General features: G+C 34.1%; 1 protein-coding gene across 1 annotated transcript in view; it reads left to right on the top strand.

Moving 5' to 3' along the window:
• Nucleotides 1-19,057, top strand: part of LOC124373819 (cadherin-99C-like) — a 30,837-nt gene extending 11,780 nt beyond the window's left edge. Inside the window, 9 exon segments of the mRNA XM_046832152.1 lie at nucleotides 1,493-1,645; nucleotides 1,871-2,011; nucleotides 2,603-2,887; nucleotides 8,510-8,683; nucleotides 9,559-9,768; nucleotides 13,675-13,809; nucleotides 15,986-16,102; nucleotides 18,548-18,721; nucleotides 18,723-19,057. Of these exon segments, the coding sequence (XP_046688108.1) occupies nucleotides 1,493-1,645; nucleotides 1,871-2,011; nucleotides 2,603-2,887; nucleotides 8,510-8,683; nucleotides 9,559-9,768; nucleotides 13,675-13,809; nucleotides 15,986-16,102; nucleotides 18,548-18,721; nucleotides 18,723-18,905 (1,572 nt within the window). The 3' untranslated portion in view covers nucleotides 18,906-19,057.
• The last annotated feature ends 1,192 nt before the right edge of the window (nucleotides 19,058-20,249 follow it).

Here is a 20,249-nt window from a genome sequence, read left to right as displayed (position 1 = left end):
CCAAGTCTTCACACAGTATTATTAATAAGTAGTGCAAAACACTAATAGAATATACTCACTGTATAAATTAACTGTTAAATATTTTTATAGCAACGTACTTTATTAAACATTTTGGCTTGCCTTTTTTCTTGTTGGTAGAAAAAAGGCAAAAAAAAAACTATTTAGAATATGAGGATAGAAATAATAGAAAGAAATGCATTTTAGGCATGTAATTGAAAGTTACAAAGTTACCTAACACCTTCTAAATCACATGTGAGAAGTGGTAGGACTAACTGACTTTGCATATTTCCTACAGCTCTGATTTTTATTTTTTTTTAATATTGTGTTAATACTGTCTGACCTTTCTTGGTTTAGAGATTTGTGTAGGGCTGCACTCCCTATGCCCTCGAAGGCTGTATTTATAATTTGTCCTTGGAACTTGTATGGCCAGCTCTATTGGCCGCTATTTTGATGGAAGTGCAGATAAATTTTTGCCATAATGTTATCTCAGCTTGTATATCCAGCTGTACTGGCCAAGATATAATACGTCCATAGCTAAAAATTCCAGCACCACTGGCCACTAAACATAACAGTTATTTTCTAATATTCTCTTTGTTTTATAATGAATGGTGAGTGCTGAAACCTATCGATAAGCTTTATTTTCAAGTAATTTTTAAGTAAAGTACTCAATTTTTAATTAGCCTATAATTCTTCTCTAAACATTGACTGTACAAATAAGACAAATGATGTGGTGGCCTTATACACCGAAGTTATAGAAGGGATAGAAACCTAGAAATTTTTACTAGAAGACGCTAGCTAACGATTCTTGACTACACATAGGTACGTATTTTTAAAGTTTAATTCTATAAAAAATTTAAAGATTGAGAAAAATTTTAAATAGTTCATGTCTGAGTATATCATAACTGTAAAGGCCTACTTTATAACAGTACTGGTTAGTTCGTTTTTTTAAAACCAAAATATGGAGAATTCCTTCCTAATTTGTGGGCCGATCCCAGGTCATTTTACTCACTTATTTCTTCACTTTTTGCATTACAAATAAAGTTCTGAATGTTGCGGTAATTTCATTCCTATATTTGTTACTAAACAAAAAGAATCCAAAGATCTCATTTTTAAAGTATACTTCATTAATAGAAAGAGTAGAAGAGTAATTGTTTTGTGACATTGACATTTTAAAGCAGCTAAAGTAAGTTTTGCAGCTGTTATCCTTTTCTAAACTGGTTACACCCATTTCGTATTTGATTGGCTTATTTGGTATCAGATCAACCTAGTAACAGATTAGTCAAGTATATCTTCTATAACTGATTGATTTCATAAATTTTTAATATTTGAAAGTACACTTGATTATATCAGTAAAATTCATTTCACTATACATAATTTTCTCCTCCACTATTTAAAACAATAGCATTTTGATTATACTGAATTAGTGGTCTGATAATGAATTAATAGTTAAATTGGACTTACTTCCTGAAATAATTAGTTTGTTGTATCTCAGGCCACCGACAGTGGGGGCAAGTCCAGTCAGACGATCGTGGAGGTGACAGTAGTACCAGGTCCCAACACCAGGAGTCCTGTGTTTCAAGAGACTTCTTACCAGGTCACTATCAGTGAAGGGGCTCCCATCAATTCGACTGTGCTTCATGTGGTGGTAAGTTAAAAAGGTCTATAGTGATGGATGCATAGTTTGGTGTGAACTGAAAAAGTAAGATGTTGGTCAGATGTTTTTTTGCTTAATTATCAAGGTTATAACTGTACTGAAGTTAATTTACTACTTGTAAAGTTCACTTTAATGCAATTTAATTTTGCTGTATTATTATTTAGACTTATAAACTAAAAATATATTTCTTCTATTCAGTTTAATGTTCTATTTCAGGCTACTGATCCGGAAAACGAGCCAGTTACTTATTCTATAGTCTCTGGAAACGATCTGCGCCAATTTGCCATCAATGATAAGACTGGAGTTATTACTGTGATAAGGAAACTAGACAGAGAAGATCTGACAAGATATCAGATGGTAAGTTTTGTCATTTAGTTCAATGTTATAATCAATTTAAAACTGGGTACAATTAATTAATATTCTTTATTCTAATTTGTGACTCTTTAATATTTACTATGTTGTAGTTAGTTCGAGGAGTATTTGGTACTCATTGGACTAAAGGTACATTAGAGGAAATACACAATACAAATTTAGAGTAATATAAAAATGAACCCCCTCTACTTATAATTTATTTATGGCGTTTTGGCACACATTAGCTAACTGGAGCTGGATCAGGTTGCAATACCGAGAGCAATGTTATTAAGTGGAATAGTTCACACTAAGTCTGGTCCAGTAAGTTTTTCAGTCTGACATCAGTCAATGGGGTATGTAGTTCGGCTGTATCTGAATCGAGAGCCAGGCTGTCACTGTTTCAACAATGTGTGTTAAAAAGGCCCATACAGTCATGAGCTATTGTAAATTTATAACAATATAAAATTAAACATCACATGATCTTATTCCTCTTTTGAGTCACTTATTTTTAAAAGTCACATTATATCCATATTCATTACGTAAATTTCTACGGTTAAGATTTTTCTAAACATTTAAAATTAAATTGTTATGTTGCAGCTTATAAAAGCGGAAGATGAAGGTGGGCTCTCTAGTACTGCGACAGTGAACATTATAGTGAGTGACATCAATGACAAAAACCCTGAGTTTGAAGACTTGCCATATGAGTTCACTGTGAGAGAAGGTGTGGATAAACTGTTTGTGGGTCAAGTAAGAGCTAAAGATAACGATGAAGGAATCAATGCCAATGTCACCTACTCTCTTCCCACAGATGTACCTTTTACCATTGATACGATTACCGGAAATATTACTACCAACACTGCTCTCGACTATGAAAAAGTTAAGGTAAGTAACCACACACTGACAGTTCTTAACTTAAAGGTAAGTTTTATGTATTTAAATACATTTTTTGTTTCTATTAATACATACAAGTTTCCAGCATGCATTATAAAATGCACCGTAATAGGCAATGGTTATTTAATATTTTACTTTACTACTCCAGAAGTACACTAACTTTTATTTTTTTGTTTAAAATTTGTTACTGACGATCGAAGGTATGAAATGATTATAGGATTTCAGATATTCTTCACCATTACATGCTGCAAAATCTATAATACTGAACATTCCAAGCATTGAAATCTATCATCTTCATTAGGTCAGAAGGTAATTAGTAAATAAAAATTAGAAAATGCAGTAATGGACTGCCACTAAAAAAGCATAAAATGAAAAAAGAGAAAAGAAATATTAATGGTACTCGAAAACTGATTGCAGTGCAGGTAGGAGAAAACGAAACAAGACATTTTCGCTGTACAGGATGCAAGTGAAAAGCACAAGTCGCGAGCACAAGATGTCAAGAGTACACCACAAACACATGTCACACCAGTGCAGGCAAAAGTGGGACACTAACAAGAAAATCAATGTCGGTACTTCCTGCAGCATCATGGCATTTCATCTGAAAAAATTAATATTTTGTAGCATGTAACGATGGAAAATATCAAAAATCCTATTAGGTTTAATTTACTAGGTATGGAATTGGTATTATGAGAATCAAAATAGTTTTCTGTACAAATAGAATTGTGTGAACAAAATGGATTTGTCTAAATCCATTTTGGTATTGCTTGGTATTTGTTGTGAACATAACTCATTGAAATCCTTGAGTACGTACTTGAATTTTGGGCACAAAACTAAAGAAAAAAAATAAAACAAGTAGATAGTGATACTGTAGTTTTAAAATCGATGTCAGTAATTATATTAAACTGGTGTTGAGTGAAAACAGATGAAAACATTGAAATACCTAATATAGGTATGAAATATTTTTATAAAGTAAACTTAGATGTCTTTGTATTAAAGTGCTTCAATATAAAGCAATGATCCTCAGGAAACTAATAAATTGTGACAACAATCTGGTTGGTTTATATGTTCAGTAAAATTTAGTGGTTACAGTAATTGTACATAATATTTAATCCTAGACATGATTGTGTAGTAACAACACCTGAGTTACAACAGTATAGCAGCATAAAGTAGGTGCTCAATTTGTTTCTTTGTAAGGAAGTGTGCAGGGCCCGATTAACCAGTAGGCTAAGTAGGCTGCAGCTAGGGCGCGAGACCGGTGACGATTTTAGGGGGGCGCTTCGGAGTTCAAGATGAAGTGCTTTTTTATATGTAGTAAAATAAAATGGTATGGTCTAAAACTTCACTATACATTTTTGTACATTATTTACACATCCACCTAGACCTTAGATTTTACTCCATTTACTTAAAAATAACTATTAAGTAGAAAAAGAAATTAATTAATAGCGATTAGTGACAACGCATAGTAATTATCGTAACGGTAGGGAAACTAAAAGGGAAATTTTGCTTCGCGCGAGGGGCGCCGCCGGCCGCCGCCCTTCGCCGTTTGCAACACTGACGCTCTCTGGACAGATAGAGACAGTGTAGCTGCAGCTGCAGTCAGTCGTCTCCTCGTCTGCACTGTTTGTTTTAGGCCTATGGCCTATGAATTATTTGGACTTTCGTTGTGATTAATTGGTGTCATTGCTCGTTATTATAAACACTGACATTTATTCGTAAGTCGAGTAGAGTGTTTGATACTGAAATATTTAGAAGAAGCAGTGGTTTGCTTGTTTTACATATGTAGGCTACATTATGAGTAAAAAAACAAGTGGTTCCGAATTACCGTAAACGGGGCCCGGGAGCGTAACGAACGGGGAAAGTGCTCTTCTAAATAAAATTCATAGACTAGACGATTTTTTTCAATAAACCCGAAACTCCCAGTTGTCTGCTGAGACATTGCCGGTCGTCACGGGAACTGAACGAAAACGTTGTGAGTGAGGACAGCGGTGTTATAGTGGAAGTGGAAGTGATTCAGCAGCCTGCCAGTGCCACTGTTACCGATGTCTCAGACACCACAACGGAAATTGCACCTGTACACGTCCCCTTCACCACCATCAACCGAGCAAATAGCAGATTTGGGACATCAGTTGCAAGATTGTGTACCAGCAAATAAAGAGGTAACCGATTCAAAAAAATCTTGATGATCCCGCTTTATGGCTGGTAAATGAGGCATTGCGTGAATACTTTGCAGGGCACAGCATCAATCAAAATGACAGTGGGGGATTTTTTCCCAATCAAAGCGGCAGTATTCTGACCAAAACCGTTATTTGAACAAAGCTTGTTTTTTCAAAAAAACTTGTAAATGGAGAGATTGTAAAAAGAACTCATTTAGTTTATTCCAAATCAACTGGCTATGTATACTGTGCTCCTTGTAAGCTCTATGGGGGGACGACTGCCTTAGCTACATGCGGCTTTAATGATTGGAAAAATTCACACAAAATTCAAGAACATGATAATAGTCTAGAGCACAGAGAATGTGTGAACAAATATTTGACCCGGAATGAATGCACCTCAGAGAATTGATGCAAAACTACTTGAGCAGCATCAAGTAGAAGTGAAGTATTGGAGAGATGTATTGTCAAAGAGTTGTTGAAGTAGTTAAAGTATTTAACTTCTCGAGGGCTTCCGTTTTATGGTGATGAAAATGAAATTTTTGGGGTCAACCAGTAATGGTAATTTCCTTGGCTGTATCGAGCTTTTTGTGCAAGTTTGATCCTTTCATGGCTGACCATGTTGCTCGTTTCGGAAATAAAGGTAAAGGAGTGCCCTCATACTTATCTTCCACGATCGTTAACGAGTTTATTACTCTGTTTACTGACAATGTTAAATCCAAAATCGCGTCAGATATATCAAGAATTCTAAGTATTTTTCGATTATTGTCGACCCTACTTCCAGATGTTTCCAATGTGGATCAATTGACTTTTGTCATTCGTTTTGTAGCACCTGACGGGTCACCTAATGAGCGGTTCATAACGTTCATCCCAAAAATTGTGGCCATAAAGGGAAGATATGGGAGAAGGCTGTGATAAATACTCTTGAAAGTTTGAACTTAAATATCAGTGACTGTAGAGGTCAGAGTTACGACAATGCAAGTAACATTCTGGGTGTTACAAGGGGTTCAAAATCGAATCAAAGAGCAAAATCCTCTTGCTCACTACGTTTCCTTGCGCAGCTCATTCGTTACAGCTAGTAGGTTCGACCGCTGCAGAAAGTAGTAGTAGTTTCTGTTGAATATTTTGCCCTGGCACAGCAAATGTACAACTTTTTCCATTCATCTACACACAGATGGGAAATTCTCTTGTCGCAATATGACAAAGAATGTTTGACAGTCAAGACCCTTTCGAAAACTCGCTGGAGTGCAAGAGCAGATGCCAGTAAAGCCATGCACAAGTCATATAAACAAATAATCGCAGCGTTACAAGACATCACTTCAAACGAAGAAAATAAAAAAAGACGTACGACTTGAAGCCAAAAACAACTGATAGAGAAGCTCCAGTCTTTGGAAATGACCATGATGATTTGTTTTTTTGGAATAAAGTACTCATGAAGTTTCATGACATCAGTGTAACGACTTCAATCTGAAGATGGAGACTTAGATCAGACAGCACTTTCGTACGGGCTCCTAGAGTCTTTTCTAAGTTCATTAAGAAATGAGGAACAATTTTCTAACTTTGAAAGTGAGGCAAAGCATGTGCAATTCTCAAGAGTACAAACAAGACAATACAAGGAAAAAGAAACCAAAAATCCCTTTTGGAGAAAGCAAAGAGGGGCACACTGAGTTTGATGGGCGGAAATCATTCCTGATAAATTGTTACTACAAAGCAATTGATACACTCCTAGGGCAACTAACACGGAGAAAATCAATTTTATGTCACACTACGAGACTCCTTCAACTTTTTATGGAATTTGAATAAAATTGAGAGTTCAATCTTGAAGGAAAAGGCAACAAAGCTAATGAATGAATATTCAACAGACCTAGATGATTTCATTTCCAGATGAGTGTTTGTATCTTCAAAAATTTTTAAAAGATGATAATACATTCTATGAAGAGGAAAATGTACTGTCAGACAGAATGGAGGAAAAGAAGAAAGTCAAACCGACCGGGACTAAAAGCCTACAGGCTATTGAAACATGTAAAAACCCTAAAACTTGAATCTCTTTTTCCGAACGTGGAAGTGGCATTGCGGATCTTTTTGAGCATGGGCGGGTGTCTAATTGCAGCGGAGAAAGATCCTTTTCTGCTCTTACTCGAGTCAAGAATTATTTGAGGTCGACTCTGCGGCAAGAAAAACTCCAGGCACTCGCTCTCTTATTTATAGAAAGTGACTATGTACAGCTCGTTCCGTTTGATGACTTGATCGATGCGTTTGCCTCATCAAAAGCACGGAAGAAAGACTTTGTTTTAATCAGGGAATATATCGTCATGAGAAAATAAAAAGTTCTTTTATTAACAGTAGGCCTAATAATTTTATAGTTCTAAGCTCATTGTTTGTTATTGTGATTAAATGTTCAAGTCACCAAGTTGTATACCAAAGTCTAATGTCATTTCAATGTAACATAATGTACTTGAATAAACCAGAGAAAGTTGATGACCATTTTGACCATGTTTCATTGATTTATTATAAATCCTTTTTCAGTGATTTACAGTTAAAACGCTAATTAAACAGGCTATACGTAGCTACTAAGCTTTCTTATTAAAATGGACAACAATAAAATCTCCATTATTATGGCAGCATTTATACTGAAGTAAGAGATAAAATTCACATAATTTTAAACAGCCTTAAAATTACAGTATGCATTTTAATATTATTTTGAAAAAAATAAGCCTACAGATTTTTTGAAAGTAACATTACAAAGTGCTGAACTTTGAATTTTGTGACTCTTTAATGATAGTAATCTACAAAAAATGTATAAGAATTAAAAACTCATGTAAGGTTTGGCTGTAGCTAGGACACATTTTTGTATGTCCTACAAAACCAGTGGTAAATAAGAACCCTTGATTCTCTTTAAAGAATGTTACCTACAAGTCTACAACAATAGACCATATTCCATTTTAAAGATACAAATAAATGCTCAGCAGTAAGCATCCTTTCCCTTTGCAAGTTTGCACTTTCTATAATTTTTGCTGTTTTTGTTCGTTTGTTTGTGTGTTTTTAGGAAATGACAGCAAACAGCATAGTTCTTTTAACCGTTGAATTTGAACATATTACATAGCAGTTTATACATACATGTATCATTAGACCTTTGAAACAATAATTAAAGTTTATAGTTAGTTGCTGAATGTTGTTCTTTTCCTAAAGTTTAATACTCTAAATGGTCTCTCTCTGTAATGGTCTTTAAATTTAAGTAAGTTGAAATTTTATTACAAAAATATAATATGGCCGCTATACAGCAGAACACTTTTTATTATTGAAAATTGACAGAGGGAAGCCGGCCGGAAACCGTTGGGGGGGGGGCGCGAAGTACAAGATAGCCTACGGGGCGCCAAAAACCTTAATCGGGCCCTGGAAGTGTGTAACACATGTCTCTTGTGTATTATGCTCCTCAATCATTATTGTTTTTGACTGATTTCAGGAATACAAATTTGTGGTGACAGCCCAAGATGGCGCTCCAGATCCAAGAATTGCCACTGCCACAGTTACTGTTCATGTCACTGATGTAGAAGATGAAATGCCAATCTTTCCAAAGACTGTTTACAACGCAACTGTTCCCGAAAATGTTGCTAACTTCGTCGTTGCACAAGTGAAGGTACCTTATAGTTTAAAAATAAGGTATTAAGGTTAGATTACACATAAAATTATCCCTCCTGAAATAAAAAAATAAATAAATAAAAATATCCTGTTGAAATATAATGTAATACCATCATGAAATATTACAACCTAATTTATTCTTTGTTTAAAGTGTATTATTGATGATGGAACGTTGAAAGGATAATAGGGTTTTGAACATTTGCCATCATTATATGTTACAAAATATATAACGCAATGTTTTGAGGATTGAAATCTATGAAAAATCCCTAACAAAAAAGGATAGATTTCAATCCTCAAAACGCTGTGTCCTGAAATCCTATCATCCTCACATAATGTCTATTTTTATGGGGTAATAACATTGATAGCAATGGTTTTATATATTTAATACGGTAGTTTTATTTTTATCATTAAATGTTGTTATGGTAAGATAGATATTCACAGCAAATTCAAAATCATTACACTCACATGTTTTTGATTATACCATTCAGAAAAAATCCAGACATTAAATGAAACAATTTAGAATGGGTGTTTATAGGATTTTATTTCTAATTTCGTTCCAAAGAAGATCTTGGTGTTTTAGCCTTACTTTGGAAATAGGCCTACCTTTTATATATACTTTTGAGCGGGGTTCGGTTTAAATGTCTGGATTTCATAAATGAAAAAATACAAAAATTTTCTGGAAATTTTGTCATGAACATGATTACTTAGGGAAGATTTCTCTAAAGTCTAACAAACATTTACTGAACCTTAAAGACTTAATTATGAAAACCTTGAGTTGAAAAATTTCACTGTATTGCTGTAATATTATTAACGCTGAAAACACTAACTCTTTGTTAACAAAAAGTTAATCGGTAATTGGTTATTAATTTTTAGGCAGAGGATCCAGACACAAACAAAAAAGTAACCTATGTCATCAAACAAGGACCTCTGGACCTCTTCAAGATTGATCCAACAACTGGTGAGATCAGGACAGCAAGAGGTTTGGATTATGAAACCGAGAACCAGTATGCACTTGTAATTGGTACAGAAGAGAATCCCAGTCTGAGACCTGGAGCAACTACAAAAGTCCTGGTTACTGTTGAGGTACAGTATTAGGAGCTATCTTTTTATATGTTCAGTTTTAAATGCTTCTTATAAAAGTCTATATTGTCTAATCTATTACATTAGGTAAAGTTTCCAAATGATGGATCAATCCAGTAGTGACACTAAGACAACTAAGACAAGCTTTCTGATGCATATTTGACGTCAAAATGAGTTGCAACTACTATTCTAAAAACACAGCATAGTGATCTGAACAAAGATACATGAAGCAACTTGTATGATAACGATAGAATGTTTAATTGTCTGAAGAATGATTTAACCCTTTGCGATCGGATGGCCAGTCAGACTGGCCAAGTTTTACTCTAAGACAGCTCAGAATAACTACTACATGAGTTGTCCTCGCCGCTCGGGTGGCCAGTGTTACTGCCCACGGCGATCTCTGCGTCAGCTGTTATTCATCGTAGCGGCCTTCCTCCTCCAACTCGGAATTATTTCGTAGTAAAACCTGCAATGTTTACATGTGGGATTTAAAATTTAAATAATTAAAAACCAACTACTTTATAGCAATTGTTTTATTGCTTATACAGACACACAATAATGGAATTATAATATACATTTGGTTTGCATTTGAAAGTGCAATAATTACATACTTATAGAATAATAAAATTAAAACCTTATATTGCTACTTATACAATCACTATGGCCGACTTTGATTTCATTGTTCTTTAAAAAACTAATATTACTTTACTGCAATTGTTTTATTGCTTATACAGACACACATTAATGGAATTATAATATACATTTAGTTTACAGTAATTTGAAATTGGAATTAGATACTTATTGAATAATGAAAGAAATTAAAACTTTATATTGCTACTTATGCTATCACTGTGGCCGACTTTGATTTCATTGTTCTTTTAAAAACTAATATTACTTTATTGCAATTGTTTTATTGCTTATACAAACACACAATAATGGAATTATAATATACATTTGGTTTACATTTGAAAGTGCAATAAATTACATACTTATAGAATAATGAAATTAAAACTTTATATTGCTACTTATACAATCACTATGACCGACTTTGATTTCATTGTTCTTTTAAAAACTAATATTACTTTACTGCAATTGTTTTATTGCTTATACAGACACACATTAATGGAATTATAATATACATTTGGTTTACATTAATTTGAAATTGGAATTAGATACTTATTGAATAATGAAAGAAATTAAAACTTTATATTGCTACTTATGCTATCACTGTGGCCGACTTTAGTTTCATTGTTCTTTTAACTTTTTGCTTGAGTGGTATTTCTCAAAACACTCGCCGATATGGAGCCCTGGATTGTTGGAGCATGTTTTGCAAAAGAAATTTGTTCGTTTTCTTTGCATCCCCGGCCTTCTGTCACTGCAAACAGAGCAGTCCTTGGTTTTGCCAGTCTGTAGAGGATAGGGTAAATGTAATTTTCCGTTAAGTCTTTCATCATCTACACTGTTAGACGGTCTTCCTCTTTTCTTCATATTCCGCACTTCCCCGACTAATTCTGTGATCAACATTTTTCTGTAACTTCTCTGTCTAACTTGATGTTGTTGGTCTTGATTGGCATTGTAAAGTACAAATGAGTTGACGATGGCGGTTTCCAACAACCAGAAGAAAACTTTCCTCCACCACTTGATCGACTTCCTGGTAAAAGAGTATGATGATATGTAGTGGTCCGCAAGATCAACTCCCCCCATGTACTTGTTATAATTGCAAACTACAGTCGGTTTTTTCACCTCTTGTACTACGTTATCTTTTTGCTGTCGCCTAACTGCCACGGTAGTGTTATCACCATACAGTGTACTTAGCATTGACACTATCTTTTTGTCTTTCCACAGTAACAGAGAAAACTTTTCATCTTTCCTGAAGGTTTTTATGTCCCCTTGTTTCAGTTTAAGCTTCTGAGTCTGTTTTTTGGCATTTTTTCTTTGTGGTTTCACAATTGCGGGTAGGCCATTTCTGTTTAACATTACAGTACCTGTTAGATAAACATTCCACTCTAGAAGTTCTGCTGCCAGATCCATATTTGTATACCACCTGTCAGTGAAGACGTGGAGGCCCTCAATGTTGCCATAAGATTCCTTAAGCTTAGCTACAAGATGTAGGACAATGGGGCTTGTAACTCCTAAATCTGGCCTATTCAAGCGGTCAGTTGTTGTTTTACCAAAGTATGGCTCAATAGCGCAGATATATCCAGTTGAGGACTCAGACAACACAAACACCTTAATCCCCCATTTAATCGGCTTGTCTTTATTGTATACTTTAAAGACTATATGTCCTTTGAAGCCTATGGTGCTTTCATCAACACTGACTTCTTTTTGTGGGACATAATATTCTCTGAACTTTTTATCCAGATACGCAGAAGGAAACATTTCTTACCTTACCGGAACGAGTCAATGTCCCAGCGACAGGACCAGAAGGAGGTGGGCATATGTGCAAATTCCAGAATATTTGTAAGAATCTTTCCTTACTTAAAACATCCTTAAAAAATGGTTGGTAGTCTACCCAATTTGTGGAAAAGTAGTCAGCCATTTCTGGTTTGCCGTTCATTCCCATATTTATAATAACTCCAAGGAAAGCTTTCAATTCTGAAAGTGCTAGTTCTACCCATGACCACCATACTGATTTCTTTTGTAAAGGTGTTTTTTTCTGAATTTTTTCAATAGCATATCTGTTTGTTTCTTTTACGATTTCTATCAATAGGCTATCAGTAAAGAAAAGCTGAAAAAACTCTAAAGGGGTTGAAGGTTTCTCATTACCTGCAAGTTGAAAACCACTAACCTGTGTCCAAATAAATTTGTAAAAGTTTCCATCACCTTCAGACCATTCTTTCCATTCTCTAGCTACGTCTAGGCCTACTATATTTCCATTGTCTGTCTCATCTAGGCCTACTATATTTGCATTGTCTGTCTGGTCTACTTCATCATTATGTTCAATATAATCTGAATCTTCTTCAAATAGTTCTTCAACAGTTACATAGTTATCAAAATCACCACTGAAATTAGACTGTACATCACTGTCATGATTTTAGTCAACATCACTATTTTCATTAAACAGTATCTCTTCAAAATCGTCAGGGACTAAAGGTTTATCCATATTGACAACTGTTAATAAATTGCATTTATCTAAATATAAATAACTGCACGATATCTAACACAATAACAAGTAAACTAGGTTAATCACAATATTTACGACACTTCAACAAATCTGAAATGCTCCCACTGTCAAATGGTACCGGACAAACACCTGTTTATTTCTAGTATTCCTCAAATCCAAGATGGTTAAATGTAATGAAACAGATGTTTCATTTAGTTCAATGTTTACTCGATAGGTTTCAGCACTTTATAGCCATCTTAAACACTGATAAAGTATTTCTAAATGCAGAATGTATTTCTTGGTCAGTGGCACTGGCCATCCGACCGTTGAAGGAATTCTATGTTGGCCAGTCTCACTGGCCATCCGAGCGCCGGGGACAACTCAAGTGAAAACTAATACGACTTGATGTGCAGATGGCTGTGGCCCGTCACACTGGCCACGCGATCGTAGAGGACATACTATTACATACTGCATCCGATCGCAAAGGGTTAAATATCTGCTTTCAAAAAAGTAATTCTAGTATGTTTCAAAGCTTAAAAAGATTTTTAATCTTTAATTTAATTTAAAATTAATTTAATAAAATATTATGAAACATCCACAAATTATTGAACAGATAAATATATCTTCTAGTACGCTTTCAAAATTGAGTGGTGTAATGTAAGGTAAATGCTATCCTATTATAACTAAAACTTGCAGGAAAGAACAATACTTTTACTGCATGTATAAATATTATGCCTAACATACTCAGAATGGTGTACTATGTACTAAACACATTTATAACTAAATATTGTTTTTATTCCTTGCAGGATCAAAACGACATACCTCCTGTGTTTTTAACGATTCTGACTAAACCAATTGTTCTAAATGATGACACTGAGATTGGGGCTCTGGTCACAACACTGACAGCCTCAGATGCAGATGGTACAGCTCCAAATAACATTGTAAGTTGTTCCATTGATCTTTTAAATGTTTTCCATAACTTGCATATTTGCTTAATACAATTTTAACACGTTTTCTCCAGCAAAATTGCCCAATGATATAACCAATATGCTGAAAAATTATATCTCCTAGATTTTATTATATGTGTGTTATTTTTGTTCACTCTGATTAAATAAGTAATTTTAGATGAAATAAGACTACCCAACCAGTTTGCCGCACCTAAATCAGGACAACATTTTAACTACATTTTTTATAAATAACTTTTGTATACCATCATCTAAGCTTCTCAAAGACCAGAAACAGAAAACCTTATAAAATGTAGTGCTGTGCACTATTCTGATTAAGTTGTGTTTCTTTTCACTGTGACTGCCCGGGCGATCAACAACACATGGAACATTATGCACAATCTCTTCACAGATCCTCCTTTTTTTTAAATTTGATTAAAAATATATAAAAATCTTAAAAACATTATTTAATATATAAAGCTCATAATATCTACATTATAAACTGATGACAACATGAAGCAGTGGCAAAGTAATGAAATATGCTATGATTGCCTGGACAGCCACTAGGGTTGCCCTAAGTCCAAACTGATGGAACAGAAATGTAATATACCTCATCTAGAACACGTTTGAAAAGTTTCTTACATCTGCCATTAGATTCCAGCATGTACCAGAGCAAAAATCATAGCTCTATATTTTGATACAATTGACTGCCAGCCAGCAGTTTTGGTGAGCAGCAGCATATGACTGAAGGGGAAGTCAGCTACAGCAAACGTGTCAAGTAAATAAGTTTGTTAAATTTAATATTTAAGAATTGTTTTTTTAACCTGATATATACTGCCTGAGTTCAGGTAGCAATGTTACTGAATGTTATACGCAAAATAAAATTCTTGCTCCACCTTCTCAACTTGTCAATAAGTGCCACTAATATTGATACTTCAGATGTTAGGGCCTAAAATAATGCATTTAAGGATAAATTAGACTGGAAATTGTGTATCTTAGTTGGAAGTTAACCTTATTTGATGTTCCACCATTTTGGTTGTCATAGTTATAGAGACATAGTTTTTCACGTTTTTATTTTATCAAGCGCTTTAAAATCTTAGATGAGAGGGTTTACATTTAAAAATGGGTTTCTCTCCCCATATTTTCCAAAAAGTCATATTAGGTACCTGTAATGAAGTAGCAGCTTCCATCTGCACTTATTCAAAAACTGAGAGGAGGAGCTAGAATCTACGATTACCAGTCACATTTCTCTATACTCTACATTGTAATCATGTTTCAATTTACCAGAATAAAGCACTGTGGACGTTTTCAAAAGAAATAAGTCAATACCATTTATTTTCCACTACAACAGTTATAACGGATTTATACATAACATAGAAACACATAAGACCATTGATTTCTTTCCCCCATTAATGTCATACTATTAATGCTCCATACTAATGCCAACTGTTAATGCCTTGAAACTGGACTACTGGCAAAAAGGTAAAATATGTCTATTCAGAGTGCAATTCTGCTCCATAACAACACTTGGCTACTTACAGCTGCATTGACTCAAAATAGCTGGACATGCACCCTACAGTGCATGTCACTTGTAGGCATGCCACCTCCTTATGTTTAGGTCACACAAAGAAGAATTGAGATACCATCACTTTGACAATAATGTTAAAACATTCCTCTTCAATTGGTTACTTTAGTCTCATCAATTTTAGTCTCTGATGACAGCACTTCATAAATTCCAATTCAGTGGTAAGAATGTGTCAATAAATGATGACATTTTGTAGAAGAACAAATGTTTGTTACATGGGAGGTATAACATATATGTGATTCACCCTCATTAGACTGCATATGTAATAGAATCATCTTTAGCATAAAGAAGGTTGCACAGTTTAATGTTCTGAAACAACTGTGACAGAACCTTTGCGTGAAACTGGAATCCAAAGTTCAAATTCATTAAGAAATAATGATTTTTAAGACGAAAACTTTAATGGAGTTTGATTTTAATGTATTTTAATCTTCTTACTACTTGGTGAGCTTTATAAAGTTTAATGATTTTTGGATAATCTGCAATAATTTCACTTTATTAGTCTATAGTTAAGTTTTTAGCATAGTATGATATTAAAAAAGAATAAATAAAAGGCTGATGTTTAACTTAATTTTTTTATTTTATTTTTAGGTTCATTATGATATTGTTGGGAGAGGAGAAGCAAAAAGATTTTTTGAAATTAATCCTGACAATGGAGAACTTCGGGTTAAAGAGGACTTCAGAAAAGAACCTGACAATGAGTATGAGGTAAGTTTCTTACTCTTGGGCTGTGTGTTACGCCTGCTTGTGTTATGATTTGAAATAAAACTACCCATTTAAAATGTAAATCAAAGCTTTTAAAACTGTATAAGGAAACTGTAATACTCCATTACAAAAGTTGATAATCATTTATGATTATGTTATATAAACAGTAAAAGACATGTTTGTTTAAAATTAAGATCTGTACTTACAAAAAGGATGAAACAATAATTATAGGCTAAAACGCATATATCGTACAATTTAATATTATAACCTTATATGTTTTGTTATTAAGATACATCATCAAAGTACAGGCCCGTGTGCATGGGGGGGGTTTTGGGGGTTCAAACCCCCCTTGAAGATTGGGATATATCATATTGTTTCCATATTCAGTTTAAATTGTGCTCTATTGCGCCGTCAGTTTACGCGCATGCGCGCGCAAATATTTCCAATCTGATTGCGCGCGCTTTCCGCCTGATTTGTGTTATATACTGTTTAAAAATTGGAGCTCCGACGCGCTACAACAATTGGTCGCGCGGGACCAAAAACGGAGCGCGCGCATGTGCGGACCAGAGCGATAGAGCGACGGAGCGTGCGTTTTCCATACGTATTAATTTTTAATCTATTACTTATTTAAGTTTCTTCTTTTTTATTTCATAAAATAAGTATAGAAACCCCCCCCCCTAAATAAAATTCTGCGCACGGCCCTGTCAAAGTAACATACACAGTACTTCAATCGGCATCAGCCTTGTCAAAAGTATTATTGTGTTGCATAATACACACGACACAAACAAAAATGCCCTACCCTGTCCAGATATTTTAGGCGCATGTTGAAGGCTGCAGGATCAAGTCACATTGAGGTTAGAATAGCTTATAAACAAACTTTTAGGTTGGAGGCTGTCAGAGATACCAATATAACATCTACAAATTTCCCTACTACCTTCCTATGAATTATTGAAACTGTACCATTCTTTTATGATAACCCTGTGATAACCTTCTTCTTATGATTTCCTCAGAAAGAGTCTTCCAGTATTTGGCACCAATTTATGTTTCTGCTGAATTGAACAAAATGGCCTTGAATCTGATCAGTGAAGAGATCTGCATCTCTTGACATGTCTATTTAGTGCTGTCCTGTGTTTGGTCTGATAAGTTTGATAAATGTAGTATAAATTTATAGTCTAATAAGTGTACTTACTTATTATTAACACCTTCACTGCGACACGAGTCATGTACCGACTTTAGGACAGCTGTGATAGCAGTAGTGTGCGTCCGTCCCAGTCAGTGTGTTAAATGATTATTTTTGTATTTATGAGCATTTGGATGAATTGAACATTTTTTGAACTCCTTTAAGTTTGGGCTTCAAATGACTGAATCTGGGCTATATAGCCCAAATACATTTTTCAGTAAAGAGTAACACCAAAAGACACCTTCAAGCTAATACTGTAGGTATTGAAAATATAAAATTTTAAAACATTATTAAAATATTTACAAGAAATAATTTGGTTTTAACAGTGTCATTTAATTTTACGCTTCAGAAAAAAATATTTTTATAATATATTATAAAATATAAAAATAATATTAACACCTGAATACCTGGAAGTTTGGAGGAGTGCTGAGAAATATTAAAGTCCTAATAATTAATAAGGTGTGTCTGCAATTGCCGAGAAACATTAACAACCTGATACCTGGGTGTTTAGTATTAATTATTTTTGCATTATTAAATTTTTTGTCAAATGGCCTTATTTAGTACTAATCTAATTAAGAAAAACTTAGATTAAGAGTATATATATATATATATATATATATATATATATATATATATATATATATATATATGTATGTATATACAAGGCATTGACAACTAGGCAGACAGAATTTATGCAGTTTCAAGCTTTTTTGAAGTGTTATAAAAATATTTTACTACAAATTACTAAATTTATCCAATTTTAGTTATAGTATTCAGTGAAATAACTAGTTTTATACTAAAGAATTGTTTAACAGATTTTTTTCTAAGATCAATATAAATTTTTTATGCAGTTAGATTACTTATTATAGCTTTTTTGTTTTTTATTTATTTTTGATGTAATGTAATAATTTGTGTTGCTAAATAATTCCTTCTTGTACAATTCAAAAAAACAACAACAATTTAATCCTAAATATAAGAAATTTTAAAGTCCGTGATGTAAAAAGTTGCACAAAGCTCTAAACTGCATCAATTATTTGTCGGTAATTGCCATGTAGATGTCACTGGTATTCCTCAGAAAGGTATTTAAATTTGGCCGTTACGCAAAGGGTTAAATCAAAATATTCTCTCTATGTATGTCCTCTACACTGTATTTGAATTCTTTTATTTATGAATAGTAATCAAGTTCCTTCACTTCTTAGAAATACATGCAATATTCCTATAAACATCTTTATTTATTATAACTGAGTTTATGTACAATAAATGTGCAGGTGGAAGTGAGAGCGTTTGATGATGGAGAACCTCAGTTGTCAACGACTATGACAGTACCAATCTATATACGAAGAACAACAACTGTCACCCCTGACATCGGGCCAGGATTTGCAGACAGCCTGTACACCGTAGAAGTCAAGGAGGATACCAAACCAAACACCACTATAAAAACTATTTACAATAATCAAGAATCCAAAACAGCCTAAAAATCTCCCACTACACTGTTCAGTCACTAAGGGGAATGTTGGAGGTAAGTACAGTAGGATACACCAGTTAATTGTCTTTACTCTACATACTGTAACATGTACTATCATGAAAACAACCACAAAATCTTCCATTCCACTGTTTAGTCAGTAAGTGTAATGTTGGAGGTAAGTACAGTAGGATACACCAGTTAATTGTCTTTACTCTACATACTGTAACATGTACTATCATGAAAACAACCTCAAAATCTTCCATTCCACTGTTTAGTCAGTAAGTGTAATGTTGGAGGTAAGTACAGTAGGATACACCAGTTAATTGTTTTTTACTCTACATACTGTAACATGTACTATCATGAAAACAACCTCAAAATCTTCCATTCCACTGTTTAGTCAGTAAGTGTAATGTTGGAGGTAAGTACAGTAGGATACACCAGTTAATTGTTTTTACTCTACATACTGTAACATGTACTATCATGAAAACAACCTCAAAATCTTCCATTCCACTGTTTAGTCAGTAAGTGTAATGTTGGAGGTAAGTACAGTAGGATACGCCAGTTAATTGTCTTTACTCTACATACTGTAACATGTACTATCATGAAAACAACCACAAAATCTTCCATTCCACTGTTTAGTCAGTAAGTGTAATGTTGGAGGTAAGTACAGTAGGATACACCAGTTAATTGTCTTTACTCTACATACTGTAACATGTACTATCATGAAAACAACCACAAAATCTTCCATTCCACTGTTTAGTCAGTAAGTGTAATGTTGGAGGTAAGTACAGTAGGATACACCAGTTAATTGTCTTTACTCTACATACTGTAACATGTACTATCATGAAAACAACCTCAAAATCTTCCATTCCACTGTTTAGTCAGTAAGTGTAATGTTGGAGGTAAGTACAGTAGGATACACCAGTTAATTGTCTTTACTCTACATTATGTAACATGTACTATCATGAAAACAACCTCAAAATCTTCCATTCCACTGTTTAGTCAGTAAGTGTAATGTTGGAGGTATGTACAGTAGGATACACCAGTTAATTGTCTTTACTCTACATACTGTAACATGTACTATCATGAAAACAACATCAAAATCTTCCATTCCACTGTTTAGTCAGTAAGTGTAATGTTGGAGGTAAGTACAGTAGGATACACCAGTTAATTGTCTTTACTTCACATACTGTAACATGTACTATCATGAAAACAACCTCAAAATCTTCCATTCCACTGTTAAGTCAGTAAGTGTAATGTTGGAGGTAAGTACAGTAGGATACACCAGTTGATTGTCTTTACTCTACATACTGTAACATGTACTATCATGAAAACAACCTCAAAATCTTCCATTCCACTGTTTAGTCAGTAAGTGTAATGTTGGAGGTAAGTACAGTAGGATACACCAGTTAATTGTCTTTACTCTACATACTGTAACATGTACTATCATGAAAACAACCTCAAAATCTTCCATTCCACTGTTTAGTCAGTAAGTGTAATGTTGG

Source organism: Homalodisca vitripennis, unplaced genomic scaffold, assembly GCF_021130785.1.
Source record: "Homalodisca vitripennis isolate AUS2020 unplaced genomic scaffold, UT_GWSS_2.1 ScUCBcl_6470;HRSCAF=13694, whole genome shotgun sequence".
Lineage (NCBI taxonomy): Eukaryota > Metazoa > Arthropoda > Insecta > Hemiptera > Cicadellidae > Homalodisca > Homalodisca vitripennis.
This window is presented reverse-complemented; position numbering and strand designations above follow the sequence as displayed.